Source organism: Simochromis diagramma, unplaced genomic scaffold (genome assembly GCF_900408965.1).
Source record: "Simochromis diagramma unplaced genomic scaffold, fSimDia1.1 OVJJ01000406.1, whole genome shotgun sequence".
Taxonomy (NCBI): domain Eukaryota; kingdom Metazoa; phylum Chordata; class Actinopteri; order Cichliformes; family Cichlidae; genus Simochromis; species Simochromis diagramma.
In genome coordinates, this window is record NW_024387104.1 from 93,465 (window position 1) to 120,138 (window position 26,674).

Consider the following 26,674-nt stretch of genomic DNA (forward strand, 5'->3'; position numbering starts at 1 on the left):
TCACAACTAAAGCGAGCAGTTTACTTTGTGCACTAACATGGAGTCGAGTCAACCAGCGCCACCTCTGGCCAAGTGCCACAGCCTACAGCCAGATCAACTTGTGACACACATCTGCACCACGTTTGAATTCGTGTCATGCACATTTGTACCTTTCAAATTTGTCTGTTTGTGCGTCATGCAAATAAACCTTTGAAAAGAATGAAATGACACTAATATTTCACTAGTGTTGTAACATCACATGTCGTTAGCGTAGTCTGTCTGCGTCTTTTCTCTGCGAACAAACATTTTAGAGTTGGTTGTCATATACAGTCTGTATAAGTGTGGTTAATCTAATGAACATTTGTAAGGAGATGGCAGTTACTGTGAATGTACAGCAGGTGATTAGTAATAAACAGTCAGTGAGAGTGGGTGGATTTAAGAAAGTCAGTGACTCAGGTGTGTCGCTTGGTTTGTCATCTGTTTGTGAGACTGGAGGAGACGTAGAAATCCTTTGTTTTAAATCTTAGTTAGGAAGATTCCTGTTTGAAAACAAGCACTTTTTGTGAGAAATGCAAGAAGTACATCTGCAGAAAGCACACAGTTACATTCTGTCCATCATGTGGACAAAATTGTAAATGTTGAACATTGGAAAACTGAGAACGTTGGGCAAGTTCAAAAGAAATGTGTTTGTAAGAACGAAAAACCAAATTGTTCCTAAAATAGTTATGGAAAGTCTAACAGTTGTGTGTCTGTGTTCTACATGTTTATCTGATGGGAAATAAAGTTGCTATTGTTTTATTGCAGTTTCTTGACAATTCTGAGTGGATTTACACAGTACGGGTCAAAATGACCTGCAACAGAATCAATGTCACTTTTTTGTTTTTCAGCATAATACAAGGGTTATTTTCCAAAACTTCCATATGATCTGCAATTTGTAGCAGATCCACTATCACACAGCAGCTGGAGCAGTTTCAAATGGAGCTCAGTCCACTACTACCATAGCCTACTACTAGATTAACTTGTGACACATCTGTACCTGCTGCTATGATCACATTGAGTAGAGGCTAAGTGGCTGCACTTACCCCTGGTACATCCAGATCTACCAACAAACATGTTGAAAGATGCAATGACAGCAATGTGGATTGTCAACACTAAAAACAATCAGTAAGCAAAGACAACAGGGATCATTTGTTTCTGTTTATTTAGCATGCACAACATTTGTAGTCACCTTCTGCACAGGGGAAGTCCACACACACTGTGTGGTACCACTTTACGCAGAAGGTGCATTCAGTCTGCAAGATTGAATGGGATTGTCAGAGTCATTGTCTTACTGTTTATTACTAATCACCTGCTGTACATTCACAGTAACTGCCATCTCCTTACAAATGTTCATTAGATTAACCACACAAGACGCAGACAGACTACGCTAACGACATGTGATGTTACAACACTGGTGAAATATTAGTGTCATTTCATTCTTTTCAAAGGTTTATTTGCATGACGCACAAACAGACAAATTTGAAAGGTACAAATGTGCATGACACGAATTCAAACGTGCTGCAGATGTGTGTCACAGGCTGATCTGGCTGTAGGCTGTGGCACTTGGCCAGAGGTGGCGCTGGTTGACTCGACTCCATGTTAGTGCACAAAGTAAACTGCTCGCTTTAGTTGTGAAGCAAAAACGCTGAAACCGGAGAAATAAACCGTGCGAGGGGAACGATAACGACGACAAGAGTCTCCCGATCGTTTACTCTTGCTGTCCTGTGGACAACATCGGCGTGGTGTTAATTGCTTACGTCGCGTCGCGCATGAGGATATCAGCAGGTAAACTCGCCACATTTTTAAACATTTTGTTGTTCAACAGCATCAAATTTGTCGGAGTGTGTTTGTGATAACCTCACATGTGTCACAGATGACACATTTGGCGTTTTTGTGCTGGTTTGTCGGTGGGAGCTCCTGAAACGCAAGACTGCCACACATCTGTTCGACCAACGCCAGTTGATCTAAACGCCAGTTGATCTGGAACACCTGAAGTGGATGGAGTTTTGGACCCAGATTTGACAGATTTTTTAGCGCTGTGTGCCACATAAAATTGTTTCAAAGTCAGTAAGAACAACCAGAATTCATAAATAAGGCTCAACAGATTATAAGGCGCACTGGTGATTTTTGAGAAAAATAAAGGATTTTAATTGCCCTGCCGCCACGCGACGACGGCTGTCCCAATTCGAAGTGTGCTTCAAATGCATACTCCAAATGCGCCGTCGATTTTCCCAAATATCAAGCGTGGTCCGGTGCACGCTTCGTGGTCCCATATATCCCACAATTCATAGCGCGGCGGTGGGTGCGGATAATTGTGCCGCAAAATACGGCAGAAGGGAGCGGCCGAAGAGGTTGTTTTTCTTTTTCCAAACTTTATTGAAACCATAAAGCGAACAGTCAGTCATTCCAGTTCAGTTTGTACAGTAGACATACAAGGCAAATAAGAGTAACAATATACAGCACAATGAAATAAGAAGGATAAATGAATAAAGGATAAAAAACAAAAAAGGGGGAATGTGACAGACTTCATAACAACTTTGTACTTGAAAGTTGTGACAGCTCATTCGTTAAACATTTCTGGATGAACTTCAATCAATGATAAACCTTTTTATTGGAAGTTAATTTAAGAGCGTTTAAGTAATATTCAATTTCAATCAAAAACAAATTAAATGATGGGGTTTAGTTTTGAAATTTACATTTATGTATGTGGAATTTCCCTAATATGATGGAGCGGCCGAAGAGTGAACTGTCAAAAGTACTGAATATGACGTCACTTATTTATGTGCGAATGTGTAATAATTAAAGTCAGTCATATATCCACAAACACAACAAGCTGAAAGTCAGTGATTATATATATATATATATATATATATATATATATATATATCTCATAATAATCTGACAATACTATAATATTGGCCATATTATATTTACATTACCACAGTGAGTTGGCTTTAGTCTCATGAACAACATTAACTAATTGTTATTTACTAGCTAATCTTAAATGACTGTTCAGCACAGACATGAAGCCCAACAATCATGTTTACAGTCCTGTGGTCTCAGCCTCAGATACTCAACTAATCAAAGTGATGTCATGACAGAAATGAATGACTAACAAAACATTTTTTTCTTCTTCATTTCTGTCACACAAAGCTGTATGTAACGTGTCTCGCGGTTAGTATCATGGTTGCTAGGCAACCTGAACAGCGCGACGAAGCGTATACCGTCCCATTTCACGAGCCTCTCACTTCCGCACTTCTCGTACTTATAGTACGCACCGTACGTAGTACGCGTAGTGCGCGTACTTCAAGCGTGCAGTCTCTTAATTGGGACACAGCCTCTGAGTGCCCGCGTCACTCAGAGTACCTCTGGCAACGTGGGAAGCTAAAACAGGTAGCTTGTGGAGCACGTGGAGATCACAGACCTTCCTCATCTTTGTGCTGCTGCATTCAGAGCGGAGTGTTTCTGAAGGAGCTGAAGACAACTTGTTGCCTGGATTAATCTGGTGGGAATTGCACGTTTCACAAAGTACTGTGTTTATTTATTTATTTATTGCTCGTTGATCGAAGAACTTCCGGTTGGGAGATCGTTTGGGATTTATACTGGAGCAATACAGGCCTGCAACGTAGGGTTTATCTCTGCCGGCTTTAGGTTTGGGACTATAATTGTTTTATCACTGGTGGTTTACACTGTATATGTGGAGGTTCTGTGTACAGTGGGTAAATTGCTGTGTGCGTTTTTTGGTTTGCCTGAATACTGAAATCTGCCATTTTATTATTTTAACTCAACAGGAGGTCTCACATTGCTGGAAGAAGTGTCCACAATCAGAGGTGATTGACTACACATTAGAATACTTGATGTAATATATTATAACATCACTGAAATAAAACTTTATGCAATGATTAATTATATATTTTTAATCTTGACACTTAACACAATTAACACAGAAACGTCTTGTATCCAAAGATTAACAAAATCTTGGAATTGAAGTGCCTTTTTTGGGTGTTTTCAAATACATGTATATGTTGTAAATGTAAATAAGTTATTTCCAAAGGAAGTAATGATTTCACATGAAAATGCTCACAATATGAGCAGAGAGTACAAACATGTTTAGGGGTTGTCTATGTTAGTTATGTGAGAGAGTTATTTGTAGATTAAACAGTATTTTCACCAGCAGTCAAAAACTAAAGTGTACACTTATGTCTGCATTTTTATTTGTTTAATACTAACAACATGATAGCAGGCCACGTGTCTGGCCAGAAAGAGAGTAACAATTTGTTTATCTGTGAAAGGCTTCAGTTAATTAAGAGTGACAAAACATAATCATTCCCATTTGCAGTTTTGTATTCTTATACAATATTTAAAATTGGAAGTTCTATTTTATTATACTTTTTTGATTTTATTAAATATTTGTGTGTATTTTGTATTAGTTGAAGTGGCCCCTCCAGTGCATTGACAGTGCCAGCAGCGACTAACGGGTCATTTAAGTTAAAGACCCCTGATCTATAAAAACCACACCCCTGTAGGTCAGTTTGCCACCTTTAAATGTCATTTCCAGTTTTCTGAGTGTAACCTACTCCTTTTAGTCTGAGCAGTCTTTTAACTTTTTTTTTTTAAATTTTACAAGTTACATAGAAGCTTGATTTGACCAAAGGTTCAAAATCAGCAGCAAATTTCTAGAATGACAAACTGTTTCAGATATCCACATGTATTTATTAAAGCTTTGATTGTAAGACTTGGATAAGTTGTTGACCATCATGATGCCATTTTCTCTTAAAGTTTTGCTCTGACTCCCGATGACTTATTGGAGTGAAAAAAGACAGTTGAGACAGCTGTAATTATCCCAAAAATGTTTTTCCTTGAATTTAAAATAGTTTTGAACAATAAATAACTGTACAAATAGCAACACTTAAATGTGATGCTGTGTACAACCTTTTGAGAAATATGTCAAGATGCATAACAGACATTTTCAAATTGTTTCCATTACATCAGATGAATTTAGCACTTTTGAACAGCAATTGGATGTTTCCAATGAGATCCAGGTGAGGTTTATTTGGAAGGTGGTGATACAAACAGGAACGGCAAAGGCGAGGAGGAAACTAAGCAAAGCCTAAACTGGAATAAATGAACAAAACAAACCTGAAACCTTAACTGGAGACCCAGAGAGAAAATACAGGACCATGCAGGGATACACAAAACAGACAATCTAGCAACACATGAGAAAACGCAGGGCTTAAATACACAGGGGAATAACGAGGGGAATGAGACACAGCGGGAGAGCACAGCTGGGAGAAATCAGACATGATGAGACCAAGGGAAGCAGAACTAAAAACACTGACATGAGACGCAGACCTTCAAAGTAAAACAGGAATCACACCGACTGGACTCTAGACAGACAAACTTAACAGACTGGGAGACAGAACATAGGAACTTTAAATGTGGAACAAGAGAGCACAGAGGACACACAACACTAGGGATAATCATAAACAAATCCACAGAATATTAATAAATGTAAACATAAACACGTAGTCCACAGACTCCAGACCATGACAAATACACCTTTAACAACAGCCAAGCTTGTTGGCTTTGAGAAAACATTTTGAAAGTGTTAAATATTTTACATGGTAAATAACTACCATACAAAGACATGCTGCATTTAAGTACAAACAGCATGGGATGCAATGGCAGTTTAAATACACCAAGTTATGTTATGACTTTCACAAACTAAAACAGAAAGCTTCACCTCAATACTAACTGGACAACCAACTGTCCTGACAACACATTATTCCTGACTTATTATTCCCACAAAAAGGCTGGTTATGTAGGTCTTGCTTTTTTACTTCTTTCTGTTGATACCTGTCTATAAAACTTCAAACCGTCAACAACACAAAAGCATTGAATTTCAGTGTTGAACTATTATTTTAAATCTTACAATCATAGCTTTCATAATAGTGCTATATGAAACATAAAATAGTTATAAGCAATAACTCAAAATCTGCACTGTAAGGTATTCAAAATTAGAAAGGTAGAGTAATCATCCACAACTATTTTCAGTTGCAGATGATAAAGGATTCAGAAAGTTTATTCATGCAGGCCCATATGACAGAGAATGTGCATCTTCTTTTTGTTTTCATATTATAATTTATATTTAATTGTGTTGTGGTTTGCAGTGTTTTGTGTTGTTTCACTTTAAATTTGTAAAAGGAAAAAGCTGAAAATTTTAATAGTTAAAAGTTGAAATGTGAATAGTTGATTTTTGTATTATATGATTTATTTATTACATTTTATGTGGAGTGAATAAATAAAAGTATATTTACGGTGGCCCCTACAGACAAAGCACATACAAACTCAAAACACGTACAAAACACAACAGCACTGCTCCAGGATGCTGGGTGCAGTGTTGAGCTTTTGTTACCTGGTGGCTACACAAGCCAGCAAGTACCAACGACCGATTTGGTGTGTGGTAGTAACAGGTAAATGAACTTTTTTTAAATTATTTGACTATATATGAATGCTTGTGTATAAATACACAAACAATACACACATGCTTTCATGCTTTCAATTGTGTAATTTAAGTGATCTAGTAGCTCTGCTTTGAAGTTCAGTTCATGCTAGAAATGTGTTTTGGACTTTGTATGTGTTTTGTCTCTGGGGGCCGCCGCATATATTTATATATAAACATATATAAATAAAACCACTTTTTTGCATTAGTAATTTCTTTTGTGCATAATTTTATATTATTGTTAATAATAAATTAATTAAAGCAACAAAACAACCTGACGAGCCGGTTCGGAGCCGAAAGAGCCGGCTCTTTTTAGTGAGCCGAGCCGAAAGAGCCGGAAATCCCATCACTACCATACACACATACCTGCAAGCAGGGAGAACGAGGGACAGTAACACCAAAAACACATAATATAATAGGGACCCTGGGTCGCTCAGACCCAGGGTCCCTGACATTAAATTTGTTCAGTAGCCTATTGAACAGCAGAAATTAGGCTTTTTTTGGAAGTAGGTAAAAGATAAACAGCGGCTGACAGAGCCGTAAACAACAGTAGACTTGTGCGTAACAAGCAAACAAATAATGTAGAAAACAGAGATTTTCAGAAACTATTCTTACTTTTTTTTTTTTTTTTTCCTTTTTTGCCTGTCCCGTTTGGCTCTTTTGCCATCAGAATTGTTGTCTAAAGGCAAAGAAAGATGCCCAACGGATTTACTTTACCAAATTGACCATCCCAGCCTTGCCGTAATGGTCCATTTGATTCACCTTTTATTGTTTATTTTATTTTCACTTACTGAATACGGGACAGACTTGACTGGGGGAAAGAAGGGGAGAAAGAAAGAGGGAAAGAGAAACAGCTGAGAAGAGGGACGGGGGAGAAGGGCAAAAGACAAAAACCAACAGAACGGGCAGAGAAAAAAAAAAATGCATATATCAATCACCTGGATCACCTGCTGAGAAAGAAAAAAGAAAACAAGCAGAAGAGAACAAGAGTAATAGAATAAACAACATCACAATGATATATGGGAATATGACAGTAAATACTAAATATTAAACATTATTGTGCAGCACATAAGATCAACAGAACACAGTGTGCTTTGAGGTAGGAGCCAAAAAGGGTGTAGTTTGTGGGTGTGATCACCCGTGTGTACACCTGTGAGCATGAACGCGCTTGTTTTTTGTTTTTTTAAAAGGTTCCTTCATGTAATAATCTGCTAGAGGGTGTGGGGGGGCCACAGCCCCGTCCTCCAGGGCGTGAAGCAGGTGTGGAGGAGATCAAGACTCCAGACATCCAGAGGCCCCCAGAACACAAGAGACCAAGGAAGACCAACAGAGGGGCAGCCGCACCACTGTCCCAGTAAGAGCTGAGGAGAGTCCCAGATGAGGGCTCACTCAGCAGCTGCGGAGCAGAAGCCAGGGGGAGTTGCAGTGAAACTATTCTTACTGAGAGAGAGAGATGTGCATGAAGTGTGATTTTATCGTGGTGAAAGCAAGACAAGAAAAGTCAGAGGGAATTCATGATGATGTGAAGTGTAGTTATCTTCTTTTGCTGCTGGTTCAGTCAATTTTGTTTGGAGAGAACCTGCAGCTTCAGAATCTAGCGCAAAACTATGGGCTCAAATTGTGGTCATAAATATTTTGTACTTGTAAATCAGGATTTGTATGTGTAAAAAGATTTGTGTGTGGACTTAGCCAAAAAATACGTGTGAAACTCTGCACTCAAGTTTCAAGTTACAAATACGAATTCTGACACCCTATTTTTCTTCCTTTCATCTGATTGGCCAATGTCATGTCAATCACGAATTTAACTATCCAATCAGAGCCTATACAAAACAGATGTAAGCACACAGCGCAGACCCCCGAAACATCAGAATCAGCGAGCTGTTGGCTTTCAGCCCCGACCGTGTCCGTGCCGTCGGGTGATAAAGGCGACGTCTCACTGATTCTGATCCGTCGGCGGGTCGAGCTTTGTGTTTATGTCTTTGTGCAGAATCCGTGTTCCTGCTCTCATTTACACTTTTAGCTGTTTGGTGGTTTAAAAAAATTTTGTGAGGTTTAACCTGAAATTCTGGCATTTCGGGCAAAATAAATTTATATTTAAAAATCAATTCAGGATTTTAATGAATCGATATCACGTTATCCAAGCTGGAATCGATTTTAATAATAAATTGATTATCAAAACCCACCCCTACTTTACAGAGACACAACGAGCTGGCAGAAATCTGGCATTTACCATCACGGATTCTAGACTGTATTAAATTTTGCGGGGTACATGAGCTAACTTTGCGGGGATCAGACAAATCTCTGACTGAGAATAAAACAAAAATAGAATTAATTTGATTTCTCAGGTAAGTAGAATCATATTTATTTAACCAGAGTTACTAAAAGCTCAGAGAAAACCCATATTTAGGTGTTTCTTCAGAAAAAAAAGAAAACACTATCCGCAAAGGGAGTTTGTTTCTGTCATACAAGTGCACAGGCGTAACCTTTGCTGTCAAAGCCACTGGACCAGATCAAGAAATGTTAAACAAGGAAGTCGTTCAAATATTAGAAGGAAACTTCCTGTTTCTGCTTGTTTGTCAGTCCAGTGTTCCTTTTTTTAGCTTAATGTAAATGAGTCCCTATATAACTCATACGTACACTGTCTTTGAGTCAGTGGGAACAACTCTATATTTTCATATTGAAATACTGAGTACAAAGAGAGAGTGTGTTAGTACAGATGGTTATTTACTGCACAGCTGTCTGCATGAACACCAGAGAAGAACCAGATTCAAACCTGCAGGCTCATTTCATGTCTGTGTACAGAGGTGCTGTGTGGACCACATTTGAACTGTTGCTTCTTTCTTCATGGACAATTTTAAACAGATGATCATTTATTAAGAACAATCATATATTTCTTACAGCAGTGTGTGACAAACTAGATATCTGTGTTTAATATAAAGTGCTGCGTGTCCATCAAACACTGAAGAGCTGCTGGATTCATTGTTTCCTCCAAATGACAGAAAAGTCATTTTCATGTGACAGAGCGACGATGCAGTGGAGTCTGTTTCTGCTTCTGCTGATGGGTGAGTGATCATTTTACCAGGGCTCCTGATTGTTTCCACCTGAAACCCTTTAGTTTGATCAGGACTCATTAAACAAATGAACTCTTACTGAGAAAATCAAGGATTGACCTGTAAACTGGACAGTTTGATGGAACATGAGTTTCCTGCTTGTATCAGCAGATATCCAACAGTATTTCTTCTGTTTCAGGTCAGTGTGTCTTCATCACATGTCAGCTGTATGAGTACCACTTTATTAAAGAAGAGATGAGCTGGGATGAAGCACGGGCATACTGCAGAGAGAACTACACAGACCTGGCCAAAGTGTTTGACCTGACAGACATGAGAAGACTTCAAGACTCTGCACAGAGTCAAACACAAGCCTGGATTGGACTGTACAACATCACAATAGGAGACAACAGGACGTGGCACTGGTCTCTGCCGGGGGTGAGATACACTGAAAATAAGACCTGTTGGAGAGATGGAGAACCAAATGATAGGAAATACCCTGAGAACTGTGTGAGGACAGGAGACAAGTGGGCAGATGTTCAATGTAGTGACACATTTCAGTTCATCTGCTATGATGGTGAGAATATGTGGACAGTAATATGATAATACAATATTTAATAATGTTATAATGTAGTTTATAATCTGAGTTATATCACATGTTCCTGAAAGAGACAGTTTGAAGAATGAGACAAATTAGCTGATAAAGATGTTTTTGTGTTTTTCTGTTGACTCGACAGAAACAATGAAAAACAACAAAACCTTTCATTTGAATGAGACGTCTGTGACCTGGACTCAGGCTCAGAGCTACTGCAGACAGCATCACACTGACCTGGCCAGTGGACTCGATCAGATATACAGTGAAGAGTTTAAGATGCTGCAGAACTCTAAATACTTGTGGATCGGCCTGTTCAGAGACAGCTGGAGGTGGTCAGATGGGAGTAACTTCTCTTTCAGATACTGGGACATGGACTCATTTAATGATGGACTAAACAACAGGACATGTGCTACGACTCTGTTAGAGAGATCAGGAAGATGGAGCTCTGCTGGATGTGACCACAGAAAGCCTTTCTTCTGCTATGATGGTGAGTTTACACAGATTTATCTCAGCTGTTTGTCCAACAGATGAACTGCTGGAGTCACTGAGAGGATTTAGGTCAGTTTTCTGTTTGTATCTGGGTTGGCTTCCGCTGAGATGTACAATTTAACCACACTGTTTATTAAAACAGAGGAAAATTATGAACCACAGAACCAATTTACTGTATTTATCCAGTGACTGACTCAGTGTAGACCTACAGATATTTTATAAATGTAAACTGTCTTCATCATCCATGTCATTACCTTCCTCCCTCCTAACAAAGCTTTCTGTCTTTTCTCATTGTTCTTCCTCAAATGTTCATTAGAGCTGTTCACCTACACAGTCACAGGTGTAACTGTCCAAATGTTTGTGCCTGTTTGTCTTGTTTCTGTAAGTGTGGACGGTTCATGTCTGTCATTGTTCATAAAGCACAGCAAAGACTCAGAGCTCTTTGGGTTTTGTGGTGACAGATAACGTGATCCTGATCCAAGAAAACAAAACCTGGGAGGAAGCCCTTTATTACTGCAGAGAGAAACACCAGGATCTGGTTTCCATCACCAACCGCCAGGAGCAGGTGTGGCTCCAGGAACAAGCAAAAAACGCCTCCACTCCTTTTGTCTGGCTGGGGCTGCGCTACACCTGCACTCTGGGCTTCTGGTTCTGGGTCACTGATGAGGTCATTGGATATAAGAACTGGGACTCCAACAGCAAAGTTGACGTCTGTGACATGTCTGGAGCCATAAATAGAGCAGGAGAGCAGAAGTGGATCAGTAAGCCTGATGATAATAAGTTTAATTTCTTCTGTTCTAAACATTAAAAGCACTGTAAACAGCACCAACAGCTTCTTATCTCCTCAGCAGGTTCATGGTTGTGCATTGTGAAAGGGCTCTTTAGAGGGATTGTGGGAAATTTATTTTTTCATAGTGCGGTTTTATTTAACATAATTTTTATTTTCCTACATCAACAGAAAGTGAATTTCTCTGTAGAAAAAGCATGTATACACAGAAAATATATAATGTGTAAGTTTTATTATATTGATGTTGTGGTTAAAATGTGGTGATGGATATATAAAGTAATAATACAGAGAAGTCATGAAGTGTTGTTAATGGAATTCACTGTTGTTGAATAAACTGTTAAACCACAGAGCTGTTTTTTATTTTTATATATATATAAAAATAATTATTTAGGTTGTGCGATATATATATGTCGCACAACCTAAATAAATGTTAGTAGCAGTAAATACTAAAATTGAATGACGTTGTGCAGCACGCAGGACTGACAGCGCACAATGTGCTTTGAGGTAGCAGCCAAGAAAGGTGTAGTTTGTGTCCATGAACAGTGAACACCCGTGTGCACACCTGTGTGGATCAGCGCGCTTGTTTTCAAAGGTTTCTCCATGCAACTATCTGATAGAGGGTGTGGGGAGCTATAGCCCCGTCCCCCAGGTCATGAAGCAGGCATGGAGGAGATCCAGGCCCCAGAGTTCAAGAGTCCAAGGAGGACCATCGGAGGGGCAACCATGACACCCTCCTGGGAAGAGCTGAGGAGAGCCCCAGACATGGGATCACCCAGAAACTGTGGTGCAGAAGCCACAGGGGGCTGTAGTGACACAGGCTCTGCCAGCAGCCAGCCACAGTGGACCGATCCCCAGGACCAGGGGCCCGAGGGCTCTATACCCCCCCCGGATGGGGTCCAAATGAGCCATGGGTGCCAGGCCTCGTCAAGCAGCCTCAGAGAGTACATACCTGAGCGCCCAGGCCTGGACAGTGAGAACCACCAATGCACCAAGGTCCAAAAGCATCAGCCACTGGCAGTGAGTGTGGTGGGCTGAGATGCTCCCAGACATGGAGTCTAAGACTCGACATGACATATGGACACAGACACAAACATACATCCCCACCCTCATTAACACTTATACAAATACTCAGCACTCGCCCAATGTGGAGACAAACATAAATGGACACTGTACACACAATCACACTCCCCAAACAAACTCTATACCCCAGGTCCAGGCACAACCACCCCCAGAAGGGTGATGGTACCCAGACCTAGGAGATGTTCCCGTTTCCCTGGGGTGGAGACAGACTGCCCCCGGTCCTGTAGCTGTTTTTCTAAAATAATAAAAGCACCACATTAAGATATAACTTTATAAAATACCCTCCCGCATCCCTCTTTTTGTCTATGTATAAGTTTCAGTTAGTTTAATCTCAGAATAAATGGATTCTTCTCTGTTTATCTCAGTTATTCACTTGCCGGTGCAGCTCTCATGCCCTATGACCTCTGTATGACCTCTGTTCCTGACGTTTGTCAGTGTGTTACGTCCCCAGGCTAGTCTAGGGGTTACAAGGAACTACCATAAAGGTAAATACTGAAGGAGGAACCGAGATGGTAAGTTAAAAGGTTTATTTCTTGCTAGAAATTCTGGTTGAGTTCTAGTTCAGACTAAGGATTAACTTTAGGGAGAGCCAAGGCCAACATAACAAACCAAACATCCCTGATATGAAATAAAAGGAACTTACCTAACACTAAGAAAACAAAATATACAACCTATAACCATAACCTACCTAACAAGGAATTAGTTCAAAGAAGAAAACCAACATCCTCCTGGGGGATGTAACAGTGTTTCAGCAGGTGTCTGTCTCTGAGTAAACCTGTGGTGGGAACAAAGCTAGCTCCTGTCACAGATGCCTGAAAGTTCAGCATTTTAATATTCAAATAGAGCAAAAATATACTGTATGCAAAAACCACTCAAACAGAACTTTATTTATCTAACACATTGCAGCTCAAAGTGCTTTACAGGAAAACAACAACAACATATGCCACGTGGTTCTAGGTCCAGTCTGAGTTCTGGATTTTGTTTTTCTCTTTATTTCATTCAATATTTGTGACCCAAGCTTTGTTTAATGTTTTATGTTATGTATTCTTTGGGGTGTTTAGTTTTGCTTCCTGTTCTCAGTTGTGTTACAGTTAATTCATTCCTCAGTGATCGGTCCTCTCATGTCAAGTCCTCCGTTTGTAGTCCATTCATATTTTCCTTCTTTTGTCTTGTCTGCCATCATTTTGCCCACCTGTGTCTCATTCTCCCCTCCAGCTGTCTCCACTTCCCCTTATCACCCTTCTCTGTGTATGTAGTCGTTGTCTCCTCTTGCTTTATGTTAGAGTGTGAGCAGACAATCCACCAGGGTCTTTTATTCCTCGTATGGTTTGAGTTTTAGGTTTCCCATCCTTTTTATGTTTCATGTCTGTATCTTTGCAGTCAGCAACTAACCCGACCTTTCACTCTGACCTGGCAAAAATGGGCATTCTTGTTCACAAAGTAGATAAAACTCTCCTATAAATATTCCCATTGTAAATTGACATTGTCGGTCATGTTTAATACGACCCCAGCTAAAACTGTATAAGTTTTGAAGAAAAGCTTGCTCACTGAAAAGCTTTAAATTTCTTTTTGTGATGATGCCAGGCTTGGAGCATGAGATTTCTGTGTTTCTCGCATTAATTGCGCAGTGATCACTCAGGTTGTTAGTTAGGAAAAAAAGGGCCAGTAAGAGAACATTTATCTGGTGATTTGAGATTAAAGCTCGTAGGGCTTTGAATAATTTAAATGAGATTTTTTTAAACTCCAGACAAAGAAGAAAGCCAGTCCCTGTTAAAATCACCTACCAGGATGATTTCATTAAGATGCAGTTCAGATAAATGTTTACCCAGAGAAGGTAACTTGCTGCGGGGAAGCAGACAACCACAGTCAAAGACTGATTTCCAAGCAGATTAATAGTTAAGGCCTAGATTTGGACAGCCAAGTTTCAGAAACAACAATTACATCAGCACCTGTGGAGTGGGCCCACCTTCCAGTCATATCCATGTTAGGAAGCACACTTAAGGATGTGCAACCTATGAAATACCAGCTATGTGTTAATAATTTCATAAATTAAGCATCTGCATTTTAACAGAGCAGAAATGAGAAATAAGGAAAGTTTTTCCTGTTGAAACGGCTGCTGTGACATGTTGGTGCTCAGATGTAGTCATTAAAATGAGCCGGCTCTCGTGCGTGGTTGTCTCTGCTGTTGATCATATCTAATGTTTGTTTCCTTAAAACAGCACAGATATGCGATTGATTCAATCTATTTTGCATCAACAAACAAATTATCAAGGTGCTGAAAGCAGAAACACTGAAATCTGCATGACTCACTGACTTCTCACGCTCACCTTCCATTCATTACATACATGCAAAGGTCAAGTCTTTATTAGTGTTACATGAACTTTGTTCACATGAAATGGAAACTTTTTGCAGTGCAAACAGGAACACTTTGACTGACTCAGACACTGAGTGTGAGCAGCATCACTGATTCATACGGTGAGACAGTGAAGTGGTCTGAATAAAGTTTTATTGTAGGTTTGTGGGAACAGCAGGGTGATGTGTAGAATGCATTCACAGTTTTTCTTCTTCTTTTTTTGAAGGATTTTGGCTGGAGGGGAAACCTGAACGAAGCATTGCTCACAAACTAAATTAAATGATCTTAAAATGATAACTTATGTGAGCAATGTTTGAAACATCACCTTTAATACAGAAACATTTAGTACAGAAAAAATGCTGTTTGCGAGCTGAACTGGTGGTCGGCGGTCGACTCCCTCTCTCACAGAGAAGGCTGATGCACCTGCGCGACATATGCAATTGCGCCCGCCGACTTAAATAAGGGGAAGTAGGGTTGTGGGGAGTTGTTGTGGTGTGAAGTATGTGTGGCTGGTAGCTCGTTACCTGCCACTGCGTCAAATAAAATGGTTCTGAAATCCGACATGTGGACCGGCCATGCCTCATTCATGCCACACTGACTTTTTTTTAATTACCTCCTTATATGGTTACATTAAATAGTATTTTAAATGTTCTGGACATGCTATATAGCTCAACGTGTTCAGTGAAAAGGTGTTTATACCCTTTAAACTTGTACATATTGATTATGTTACCACCACAACCTTAATTGTGTTTAAATGTGTGATAGACCATCATAAATTATCTCAGGATTGTGAAGTGGAAGGAAAATTATCCATGGTGTTCAAAGGGTTTTACATATAAAAGTCTGAAATGTTTGGCATGCATTTGCAGTCACACTCCTTTGCTCTGCAGAAGATGGTCTGGTCAAACCATAAATGAACTTCATGGCCTATATGCAAAACACTACGAGTGGTGGAAACCTAACACTCCACAGGAACCTGACCTCACTATCCCCACAGTGGAGCATGGTGGTGGCAGCATTTCTTCAGCAGGGACAGGGCTGGTGCTCAGAGCTGATGGGAGGAAGGGTGGAGATAAATATACTGAAAACAAACCTGTAGAGGCTGCAAAAGACTGCAGACTGTGGTAGAGGTTCACCTTCCAACAGGAAAATGACCCTAATAGAACTAGAACTCCAATGGAGTGCTTTCAGATCAGAGTATATTCATGTGTTAGAACAGCCCAGTCAAAGTCCAGATTATAATACTGCTGAAAAACTGTGGGAAGACCAACACTCTCCATCCGAACTGACTGAACTGGAGAGATTATGTAAAGAAGAATGGCCAGAAACTTCAGCCTGTAGCTCTGAAAAGGTGGAAAACAAATCACAAAGACCTGCTGTTACAGCCCTGGGTCAGTTAGCCAGGTTTATGTTTTGGACTGTCTGTTGATGATATTCTCAGTTGGGTTAGATTCTTTGAGAGGTTTATGTCTGGTTTTAGTGTACATAGGACTTCTTATGGGATTGTTTAGTTTCCAGCTCTGAGGTTCTTAGTTCTTTCATGAAGTTTAATACCCTTCAGTTCTGAGTGATCGTGGTTTGTCCCTACCTCGGTGTCTAATCTTCTCCTGTGTTTACTCTACCGTGATCATAATCTTTCTTTTAGTTAACTAAAACTAAATGTAAGATGATGGCAGAGCAATCAACCGCAGCCCAAACTGTGAACCTGCAAATTGATTTAGTATTTTTGGCTTTTTCTCTGTTCATTGTTGCCACACTAGACGATTAATTCAGGAGGATTTGGGGGTTACATCACACTTGCTTTCCTGTTGGGTGACTATCATCAACTAGTCAAATATCATCAACACAGAGATAAGAACATCCTTGGATCCTGTTGTGCTTTATCTTCTTCAGCCTTCCTCCTCCATAAATAAGAACAAAATCAACATCAGCTCAAAGTAGATTAAGTTGATTAGTGTAATTCAGGTGATTTATTAAACTGTGACTTTTATTTATTCGCTTTTTCTTTTGCTTTGCTCGTCCTAAATGGCTTGAATAAAATATCCTGCAGCTAAAGTCTAAATCCTCATCACTTTTAACCCTTTGAGAAACAGTAAAGGTAAAAACCCGAGTATTAATCCATTTTAGTGTAAATAACAGACGTCCAGTCTCAGGGTCCTGGGACCTGACAATCAAAACCTGTGTTCCTGCAAGGCTTTACTGTGAACCATCAGAAATAAATTTACTCGAAAGGTTGCAGGGTCCGGAGAAACGTCATCTGATGAGAAGTGAAACATCTTCAAGAAACTCAAAGAGGTCCTTTCCAAGCTTCTTTAAGTTTGTATGAGTGGGTTTTAAACCGAAAGCATGCTGTGCCAAAAACTGGTCCACCCCAAGGAAAGGGGGTCCTCAGTGTTAAGTGCCAGGACTCTGCAGTCTAGTTACACCTACAGGTGTAAGAGTGGAGACTCTTTCAATGATGTAATATAAAGTTAGAAGGAAAGGTTGATAATTTAATTATTTCTTCAGAATTTACTGAAAACCAAATGTGATATTGACATGTACTTTCATACATGCTTAATTTTCAAATGTAGGGACTGGTATCTAAAACCTGAGATGTAAAATCGAGTCATAGGCTGCTGTCACAGCTTTCCCCTCCACCAGCATCACATATAAAAATGTTGAACGAACAGTAAAAAGTTATATTTAGACATTATAATCACACTTCCTATTTCTGCTTGTTAGGCAGTCCAAAGTTCATTGTTTTCCTTTGTTTTCCTTTTCCATGGTGAAATATAAACAAGTCCTTTCATAACCTCATATCTACACTGTGTCTTTGTGTCATGGGGGGGAAGTCTGTATCTTAATATTGAAATACTGTGATAATAATAATAATAATAATGTGGAAAAGTTCAAGGGGGCCGAATACTTTTGCAAGCCACTGTATTAAAAACAATTGCATATCCAGAGGAGATATTTTTGACAATGAATGAATTTTAAACACAGTTTGAATAATCAGCACTGACAGACATTTATTGAGCTCTACAAACTCAACGATGGACGACAACCTGATGATGGGTGAATTTGGAGGGCGAGCTTGAACAGGATTGACTGCTGCGTCAGGACATGCAAAAAGTCTTTGACAGGTTTTTAAGATCATGTCAGCGTCAGAGCGATCCAGAAATATTCATCAGTACAGGCAGCGTTATGTTTATATTCTCAAAAATCAACAGACTCATATTCATGTTTCTGTCACAGAGCGGTGGCCTGTTCAGGTGCACCTCTGCTGTCATATTTGGATATTAGAAACTTCCTCTTTCTGCTTGTTGGACAGTCCAGTGTTTCTTCTTTCTTCTTTCCATAGGAATATGTAAATGAGTCTGTATATAACTCATATTAACAGTGTGTCTTTGAGTCAGGGGTAAAAACTGTTTGTTCATATTGAAATACTGAGTACAGAGAGAGAGTGTGTTAGTACAGATGGTTATTTACTGCACAGCTGTCTGCATGAACACCAGAGAAGAACCAGATTCAAACCTGCAGGCTCAGTTCATGTGTACAGAGGTGCTGTGTGGACCACATTTGAACTTTTGCTTTTTCTTCATGGACAATTTTAAACAGATGATCATTTATTAAGAACAATCATATATTTCTTACAGCAGTGTGTGACAAACTAGATATCTGTGTTTAATATAAAGTGCTGCGTGTCCATCAAACACTGAAGAGCTGCTGGATTCATTGTTTCCTCCAAATGACAGAAAAGTCATTTTCATGTGACAGAGCGACGATGCAGTGGAGTCTGTTTCTGCTTCTTCTGATGGGTGAGTGATCATTTTACCAGGGCTCCTGATTGTTTCCACCTGAAATCCTTTAGTTTGATCAGGACTCATTAAACAAATGAACTCTTACTGAGAAAATCCAGGATTGACCTGTAAACTGGACAGTTTGATGGGAACATGAGTTTCCTGCTTGTATCAGCAGATATTCAACAGTATTTCTTCTGTTTCAGGTCAGTGTGTCTTCATCACATGTCAGCTGTATGAGTACCACTTTATTAAAGAAGAGATGAGCTGGGATGAAGCACGGGCATACTGCAGAGAGAACTACACAGACCTGGCCAAAGTGTTTGACCTGACAGACATGAGAAGACTTCAAGACTCTGCACAGAGTCAAACACAAGCCTGGATTGGACTGTACAGCGAGCCAGGAGACAACAGGACGTGGCACTGGTCTCTGCCGGGGGTGAGATACACTGAAAATAAGACCTGTTGGGGAGATACAGAGCCAAATGATTATGGTGGCACCCCTGAGAACTGTGTGATAATAGAAGACAAATGGGCTGATTACCCATGTACTCACACATCTCAGTTCATCTGCTATGACGGTGAGGATATGTGGACAGTGATATAATAAAATATTTAATAATGTTATAATCTAGTTTATAATCTGTGTTGTATCAGATGTTCCTGAAAGAGACAGTTTGAAGAATGAGACAAATTAGCTGTCCACAAACTTCCAGAAGCTTGTGTTATAACTAAGGATGTACAATCATCAGTGTTTCCACTGCAAAGAGCTACGAGGCAGGGCTGTCCTCTGTCCCATCTCCTCTTTGCATTAGCACTTGAACCTCTAGCTGAGGCCATTTGCCAGCACCAAGATGTGCACAGTACAACAGTGGGTGAAACAAATCATAAGATAGCATTGCTGATGTTATTCTGTTGTTCCTTTCAAAACCAGAACTACCAATACCAGCCATTATGCCCATTATATATGAGTTCAGCTCATTCTCTGGTTACAGAATTAATTTTGGGAAATCAGAAGTCTTGCCGCTGGTGATCAGATTAACTCTTTGCCAGATATTTCTAATCCCTTTCAATGTTCCCCCAGTGGCTTCACATACCTTGGGCTAAACATTACACCAGTTCTTAAAGACTTATGAAAACTGAACTTATCACCAGTTTTAAAAAATTAAAATTTATGAAGATTTAGATAGATGGCAAAAATGGCCTCTTTCTCTTATGAGCCTAATAAAAATGAATATTGTCCCGCGTTTATTATATCCCCTACAAAGGTTACCTCTATGGATAACCCAGAAAGTTTCTTGTGATATAGAAGAAGTCTTTTTAAAATGTATCTGGCATGGCAAGAAACCTAGATTAGGAATTAGAATTTTACAGCTGCCTACAGATAGGGGAGGCTTAGGGTTACCAAATTAAAGTTTTTATAATTGGGCATGTCATGGCTGTGTTTTATGGGAGTGGCTACATGCTTATCTAAATTCTCATTCCCACCTAGACTCTTGGTCTACTTCACCTTCTTCCCTTTGGAGCTTAGCTGTCTGTGACAAAACAAATTACAAACTGAGATTAAGAGTATTCCCAATTATTTATGATACAATAAGGGTTTGGATGGAAATGCATAACAGGTTGGGTAGAGAAGACTGCACTTCATTCGTGACTCCTTTATTGAGAAACAAAGACTTTGTTCCAGGAATGTCTTGCAGTATGTTCGATGCATGGTGTAGAATATATATACTGGAAGTGCTGGGTATACAAGTCTGGCCTAAGTCTTCGGTCTGAAAGACTGCAGCAGTGCAGGACTTTAATTAAGCTCCATAGAGGAATTGGTTACATCAGAGCTTAACATGTTTAAACCAAATGTGATGCAGCCAGATGTGAACTTATAGTTGTAGCAGATGCAGTATATATATATGAGAAACAGGTAATACTATAGCTAGTAGGGCCAAAGATAACTAAGAAACAATCATAACACAACATCTACTCAGACACAGCAACATTTTACAATGTCCACAAGGGGTCAGTGTAAAATCACAAGTTGGCTAAATAGCTTTAACGGGCACAGTCTGTGGCACAAACAACTATAGCTATTATCATACCAGTTAACTTGTCAAAGGTAATAACACTTACAGGTTCATTAACGCACGCGTAATTAAGGGTTACAACTAATAATAGATTACATTTATATAGCGCTTTTCGAGACCCTCAAAGCGCTGTACAATTCCACTATTCACTCACTGTCACACACTGGTGGAGGCAGCTACTGTTTTAGCCACAGCTGCCCTGGGGCAGACTGACAGAAGCGAGGCTGCCATATCACGCCATCGGCCCCTCTGGCCGCCACTAGTAGGCGGTAGGTGAAGTGTTTTACCCAAGGACACGACGAGCCGGGGCTCGAACCGGCAACCTTCCTATTACAAGACAAACTGCCAACTCTTGAGCCACGTCCGCCCTGTCATGCTCTGCCGCCTTTTGCCTCTCGCTCTGCCTCTGCGTGATGCGCACATGACCACTGATGCGCTTCCCTTTGGGTGCGCTTTATTCTTGCCTTTGGACATCCTGAGGCTGAGTCAGCAGGGAATTTGCATATGTGGCATAAAAACGGATGAAGGGTAACTGGCGACTTGTTTCAAAACAACACACTGATGAACTTTGAGCAATTACAGTCAGATTTTAATATTCCTAGAGACCATTTTTTGGCTTTCTTCAGGTTCGTAATTTTGTTCATTCCAAAACTCCACAGTGTTCAGAAATCATTTTATATGCTGATATGGAGACATTTCTCATTAAGCGAAAAGACAGAACCCATTTCATTTCCGCTTTTTATTCTCTTCTATATACTCTCAGTAGCAGCACACTGAGCGCTATTCATAAATGGGAGAGAGATCTTAATATTCAAGATACCAAAGAGGAGTGGAAAGGATCCATTAACATAGTTAGATCCACTTTTACTTGCAACTGCTTGCGAGAAACCCAATACAAAATCCTATTCTGCCTATACATAGATGCTATGTTTTGCATAAGATCACACCTCATATTTCCCCCTTCTGTAGTCAATGTCAGAAAGAAACCTTTTTTCATTACTTTTGGGAATGAAAACTCATCAAAAGATTTGCGAGATTCACATCTCAAGAACTAAGTAATATTTTTAAGAATCAGATCCAAGGGGATCCGGCTATTTTCTTCTCGGCCTACCCTCTTGCTTTTAAGATGCCCTCAATAGGACAATAGGTAAATAGGAAGTGAGCGTAAAGGACAACAGTTCACTCTTTTTTCCGAATCTGTGGGTAAATGGATGAAAAATATATTTTTTATTTTTTTATTTTTTTTTTTAAATCCCCCCCTCCCCTATTTTCATATGTAAAGGTATGTAATCACTTTAATGTATGTAATTTCCTTTGGGTGTTTTTTTCATTTCTTGTTTGTCTGTTTTGTTATGTTTTTATGCTTTTCCTAATAATGAATAAAAACTGTTACAAGATAAGAAAGTTTGAATAGATATAGAGACAATAAAATGTTTGTTTTTGCTGAGAAAGAAAAAGACTAATTAGTTGATAAAGATGTTTTTTTGTTTTTCTGTTGACAGAAACAATGAAAGACAACAAAACCTTTCATTTGATTATGGCGAAGAAGACATGGACTCAGGCTCAGAACTACTGCAGACAGCATCACACTGACCTGGCCAGTGGACTCGATCAGATATACAGTGAAGAGTTTAAGAAGCTGCTGAAGTCTAAAGCCCCTAAGGTGAACTCGTGGATCGGCCTGTTCAGAGACAGCTGGAGGTGGTCAGATGGGAGTAACTTCTCCTTCAGATACTGGGACATGGACTCATTTAATGATGGACTAAACAACAGGAAATGTGCTACGACTCTGTTAGGGAGATCGGGAAGATGGAGCTCTGCTGGATGTGACCAAAGAAAGTCTTTCTTCTGCTATGATGGTGAGTTTACACAGATTTATCTCAGCTGTTTGTCCAACAGATGAACTGCTGGAGTCACTGAGAGGATTTAGGTCAGTGTGTTTCTTCAGCCACTTATTTGTGCATGTACAGTGGGGCAAAAAAGTATTTAGTCAGCCACCGATTGTGCAAGTTCCCCCACTTAAAATGATGACAGAGGTCAGTAATTTGCACCAGAGGTACACTTCAACTGTGAGAGACAGAATGTGAAAAAAAATCCATGAATCCACATGGTAGGATTTGTAAAGAATTTATTCGTAAATCAGGGTGGAAAATAAGTATTTGGTCACCTCAAACAAGGAAAATCTCTGGCTCTCACAGACCTGTAACGTCTTCTGTAAGAAGCTTTTCTGTCCCCCACTCGTTACCTGTATGAATGGCACCTGGTTTTTTTTTTTTGTTTTTTGTTTTTTTTCTGACATCAGAAACAGCAGTATGCGACATTACGTGATGGCAGAGCTTCAGTTCATCCTTTGTCTTTTTTTTTTTTTTTTTTTTAATAAATAGGACAGGGGGGATGAATGAGAGAAAGAGGGGGAGAGAAAGAGAGAAAACCAAAGGGGAGAAGAGACGGTGAGAAGGGGGGGGAAGAGAGAGAAAAAAAACAAAAAAAAAAACAACTCCTGGGTCACCTGTATGGAGAAAGAAAAAACAAACAAAAAACAAACAAACAGAGGAGACAGCAAACAACAAAGAGCAACATAATAATAGAGAAAACAAAGCACCATCACAATAAACTAGCTAGTCATAGATATCAATAGTTACTAAATAATAAACGATATTGTGCAGCACGCAAGATAGACAGCGCACAATGTGCTTTGAGGCAGCAGCCAAGAAAGCTGTAGTCCGCGTCTGTGAATACCCATGTGTACACCTGTGTGCATACCTGTGTGGATCAGCATGCTTGCATTCCAAAGGTTTCTCCATGTAACGATCTGCTAGGAAGTGTGGGGAGCCATAGCCCCGTCCTCCAGGGCATGAAGCAGGTATGGAGGAGATCAAGACTCCAGACATCCAGAGGCCCCCAGAACACAAGAGACCAAGGAAGACCCACAGAGGGGCAGCCGCGCCACTGTCCCAGTAAGAGCTGAGGAGAGCCCCAGATGAGGGCTCACTCAGCAGCCGCGGAGCAGAAGCCAGGGGGAGTTGCAGTGACGCGCCCGTGAGCTCCGCCGGCAGCCAGCTGTGCCTGAGTGACCGAGCCCCAGGCCGAGAGGCCGGGGGCACCCCACCTCCGGAGTGGCCCGAGCGAGCCCCAGGCTCCAGGCCCCGATAAGCGGCCGCCAAGGAGTGAGCCGGTGTGTACCCGGACGCCCACCCCCAGACACAAAGAACCACCAACGCACCGACACCTGAGGGAGTCCGCCACTGGCAGGGGAAGTGGTGGTGGGTGGAGATAGGCCTCCAAACCTTGGAGGGCCTGAGATGTCCCCAGAGAATGAATGAATGAATGAATGGCACCTGTTTGAACTCATCATCTGTATAAAAGACACCTGTCCACAGCCTCAAACAGTCAGACCCCAAACTCCGCCATGGCCAAGACCAAAGAGCTTTCGAAGGACACCAGGAAAAGTATTGTAGACCTGCACCAGACTGGGAAGAGTGAATCTACAATAGGCAAGCAGCTTGGTGTGAAAAAATCAACTGTGGGAGCAATCATCAGAAAATGGAAGACATACAAGACCACTGATAATCTCCCTCGATCTGGGGCTCCACGCAAGATCTCATCCCGTGGGGTCAAAATGATCATGAGAACGGTGAGCAAAGATGCCAGAACCACACGGGGGGACCTGGTGAATGACCTGCAGAGAGCTGGGACCAAAGTAACAAAGGTCACCATCAGTAACACACTACAACAGCAGGGAATCAAATCCCGCAGTGCCAGACGTGTTCCGCTGCTGAAGCCAGTGCATGTCCAGGCCCGTCTGAAGTTTGCCAGAGAGCACATGGATGATACAGCAGAGGATTGGGAGAATGTCATGTGGTCAGATGAAACCAAAGTAGAACTTTTTGGTATAAACTCAACTCGTCGTGTTTGGAGGAAGAAGAATACTGAGTTGCATCCCAAGAACACCATACCTACTGTGAAGCATGGGGGTGGAAACATCATGCTATGGGGCTGTTTTTCTGCCAAGGGGACAGGGCGACTGATCCGTGTTAAGGACAGAATGAATGGGGCCATGTATCGTGAGATTTTGAGCCAAAACCTCCTTCCATCAGTGAGAACTTTGAAGATGAAACGAGGCTGGGTCTTCCAACATGACAATGATCCAAAACACACCGCCCGGGCAACAAAGGAGTGGCTCCGTAAGAAGCATTTGAAAGTCCTGGAGTGGCCTAGCCAGTCTCCAGACCTCAACCCCATAGAAAATCTGTGGCGGGAGTTGAAAGTCCGTGTTGCTCGGCGACAGCCCCAAAACATCACTGCTCTCGAGAAGATCTGCATGGAGGAATGGGCCAAAATACCAGCTACTGTGTGTGCAAACCTGGTAAAGACCTATAGTAAACGTTTGACCTCTGTTATTGCCAACAAAGGTTATGTTACAAAGTATTGAGTTGTATTTTTGTTATTGACCAAATACTTATTTTCCACCCTGATTTACGAATAAATTCTTTACAAATCCTACCATGTGGATTCATGGATTTTTTTTCACATTCTGTCTCTCACAGTTGAAGTGTACCTCTGGTGCAAATTACTGACCTCTGTCATCATTTTAGGTGGGGGAACTTGCACAATCGGTGGCTGACTAAATACTTTTTTGCCCCACTGTATGTTGAACTTCTGTCAGAGGTGAAGATGTTTAGCTGATGGTTGGAACAGAGATTTCTCTGTAGAGTGACTGATTCGTCTGAAGAATCACTGAAATGTTTTCTTTTGTTCTTCCAGTGAAACTGGACCAAACATCCAGAGACTTGAAGTCCAGATTTTACTGATTTAATGTTTTCTCTGATTTTATGGCAGATAATCTTATTCTGATCAGGGAAAACAAAACCTGGGAGGAAGCCTTGAATTACTGCAGACAGACACACCATGACCTGGTTACAATCAGCAACCCTGAGGAGCAGCGATGGGTCCAGGAAAGAGCCAAAAACGCCTCGAGTCCTTTCGTGTGGCTGGGACTGTACTACGGTTGTGCTGCTCGTTTGTGGCTTTGGGTCACTGATTATGTAGTGTGCTATGAGAGGTGGGCTTCAGGGGGGAAGCCTGAAGACTGTGGCATGTCTGCAGCCATGACCACAGGAGGGCAGCACGAGTGGGTCAGTCAGAGGAAAAATGAGACATTTAATTTTATTTGTATAAAACACTAAAGTTTAAACCTAAAGTCACTTCTTAGCTGCACATGTAGATCTTCTGGGGTGAACTCTGTGTTTCTGCTCAGTGTTTACAGTCTCTGGGTTTGAAAATGACCAACAGATTGTTACCTGCAGCTTAGATATTTGCAGAGAGCAGTCTGTGTTTCATGTCCTCTCCTTTACCAGAGTCAGGAGCATCTTGGTTTCTTCCTTCATTGTTGCTGGATTGGTTCATTATTAAACTGTAGCAGGATGTTTGTTGTATTTAGTTCAGATAAGGTGATGGTTTTAATGTTTCTGCTTCATGTGCTGTAAATCTTTGTATCGCTCCATTGTATCCTCAGCTTGAATTACAAAGCCTGTCACTAAAAGCAGGTAAAACCATGTTTGTGTCATGACTCCATATGAGCTCCATAATCTGATCATGTGTTCATGAAGACAAATAAACCTTCATCTAACCAAGTCAATCACTTTTACAGCTTTCACAGGAACAAATACAAACAGCACCACCTAATGATAACATAAGTTAACATCAAACTAACATGTATTTCCACAGATGATACCGAGCCAATCCCTGACTGTCCACAGCAAACCATACACTACATGTCACACTAAAACCACTTTACAGGTACACACAACACATACCACAAATATATGGAAGTATCTGCAGTTCGTGTAATGACAGTATTAATCAAAATCAGAATTCTGATTCTGATGAGAAAACTGTGCTGCACTGCAATCTGCACACTGGAGTGTTTCTCCAACACACTAA

General features: G+C 40.6%; 2 protein-coding genes across 2 annotated transcripts; both read left to right on the forward strand.

The window, feature by feature from the left end:
- Nucleotides 1–9,147: 9,147 nt before the first annotated feature.
- On the forward strand, nucleotides 9,148–11,721 carry LOC120743096 (C-type mannose receptor 2-like). Its single transcript, XM_040046626.1, has 4 exons — nucleotides 9,148–9,582; nucleotides 9,770–10,144; nucleotides 10,305–10,649; nucleotides 11,113–11,721. Exons 1-4 carry the CDS (start codon nucleotides 9,513–9,515, stop codon nucleotides 11,457–11,459), a joined length of 1,137 nt encoding a protein of 378 aa, XP_039902560.1. The 5' UTR covers nucleotides 9,148–9,512; the 3' UTR covers nucleotides 11,460–11,721.
- Nucleotides 11,722–18,383: 6,662 nt separating this feature from the next.
- On the forward strand, nucleotides 18,384–26,359 carry LOC120743095 (macrophage mannose receptor 1-like). Its single transcript, XM_040046624.1, has 4 exons — nucleotides 18,384–18,671; nucleotides 18,860–19,234; nucleotides 22,234–22,590; nucleotides 25,571–26,359. The coding sequence occupies exons 1-4, from the start codon at nucleotides 18,602–18,604 to the stop codon at nucleotides 25,915–25,917; spliced, it is 1,149 nt and encodes a 382-aa protein (XP_039902558.1). The 5' UTR covers nucleotides 18,384–18,601; the 3' UTR covers nucleotides 25,918–26,359.
- Nucleotides 26,360–26,674: the final 315 nt, after the last annotated feature.

Excerpts from the sequence above, each read along its gene's own strand:
- LOC120743095 (XM_040046624.1), top strand. The coding sequence starts at position 18,602 with ATGACAGAAAAGTCATTTTCATGTGACAGAGCGACGATGCAGTGGAGT. Across the intron at positions 18,672-18,859 it reads GTTTCTGCTTCTTCTGATGG|GTCAGTGTGTCTTCATCACA; the intron begins GTGAGTGATCAT and ends CTTCTGTTTCAG. Across the intron at positions 19,235-22,233 it reads TCAGTTCATCTGCTATGACG|AAACAATGAAAGACAACAAA; the intron begins GTGAGGATATGT and ends TTCTGTTGACAG.
- LOC120743096 (XM_040046626.1), top strand. The coding sequence starts at position 9,513 with ATGACAGAAAAGTCATTTTCATGTGACAGAGCGACGATGCAGTGGAGT. Across the intron at positions 9,583-9,769 it reads GTTTCTGCTTCTGCTGATGG|GTCAGTGTGTCTTCATCACA; the intron begins GTGAGTGATCAT and ends CTTCTGTTTCAG. Across the intron at positions 10,650-11,112 it reads GCCTTTCTTCTGCTATGATG|ATAACGTGATCCTGATCCAA; the intron begins GTGAGTTTACAC and ends TTGTGGTGACAG.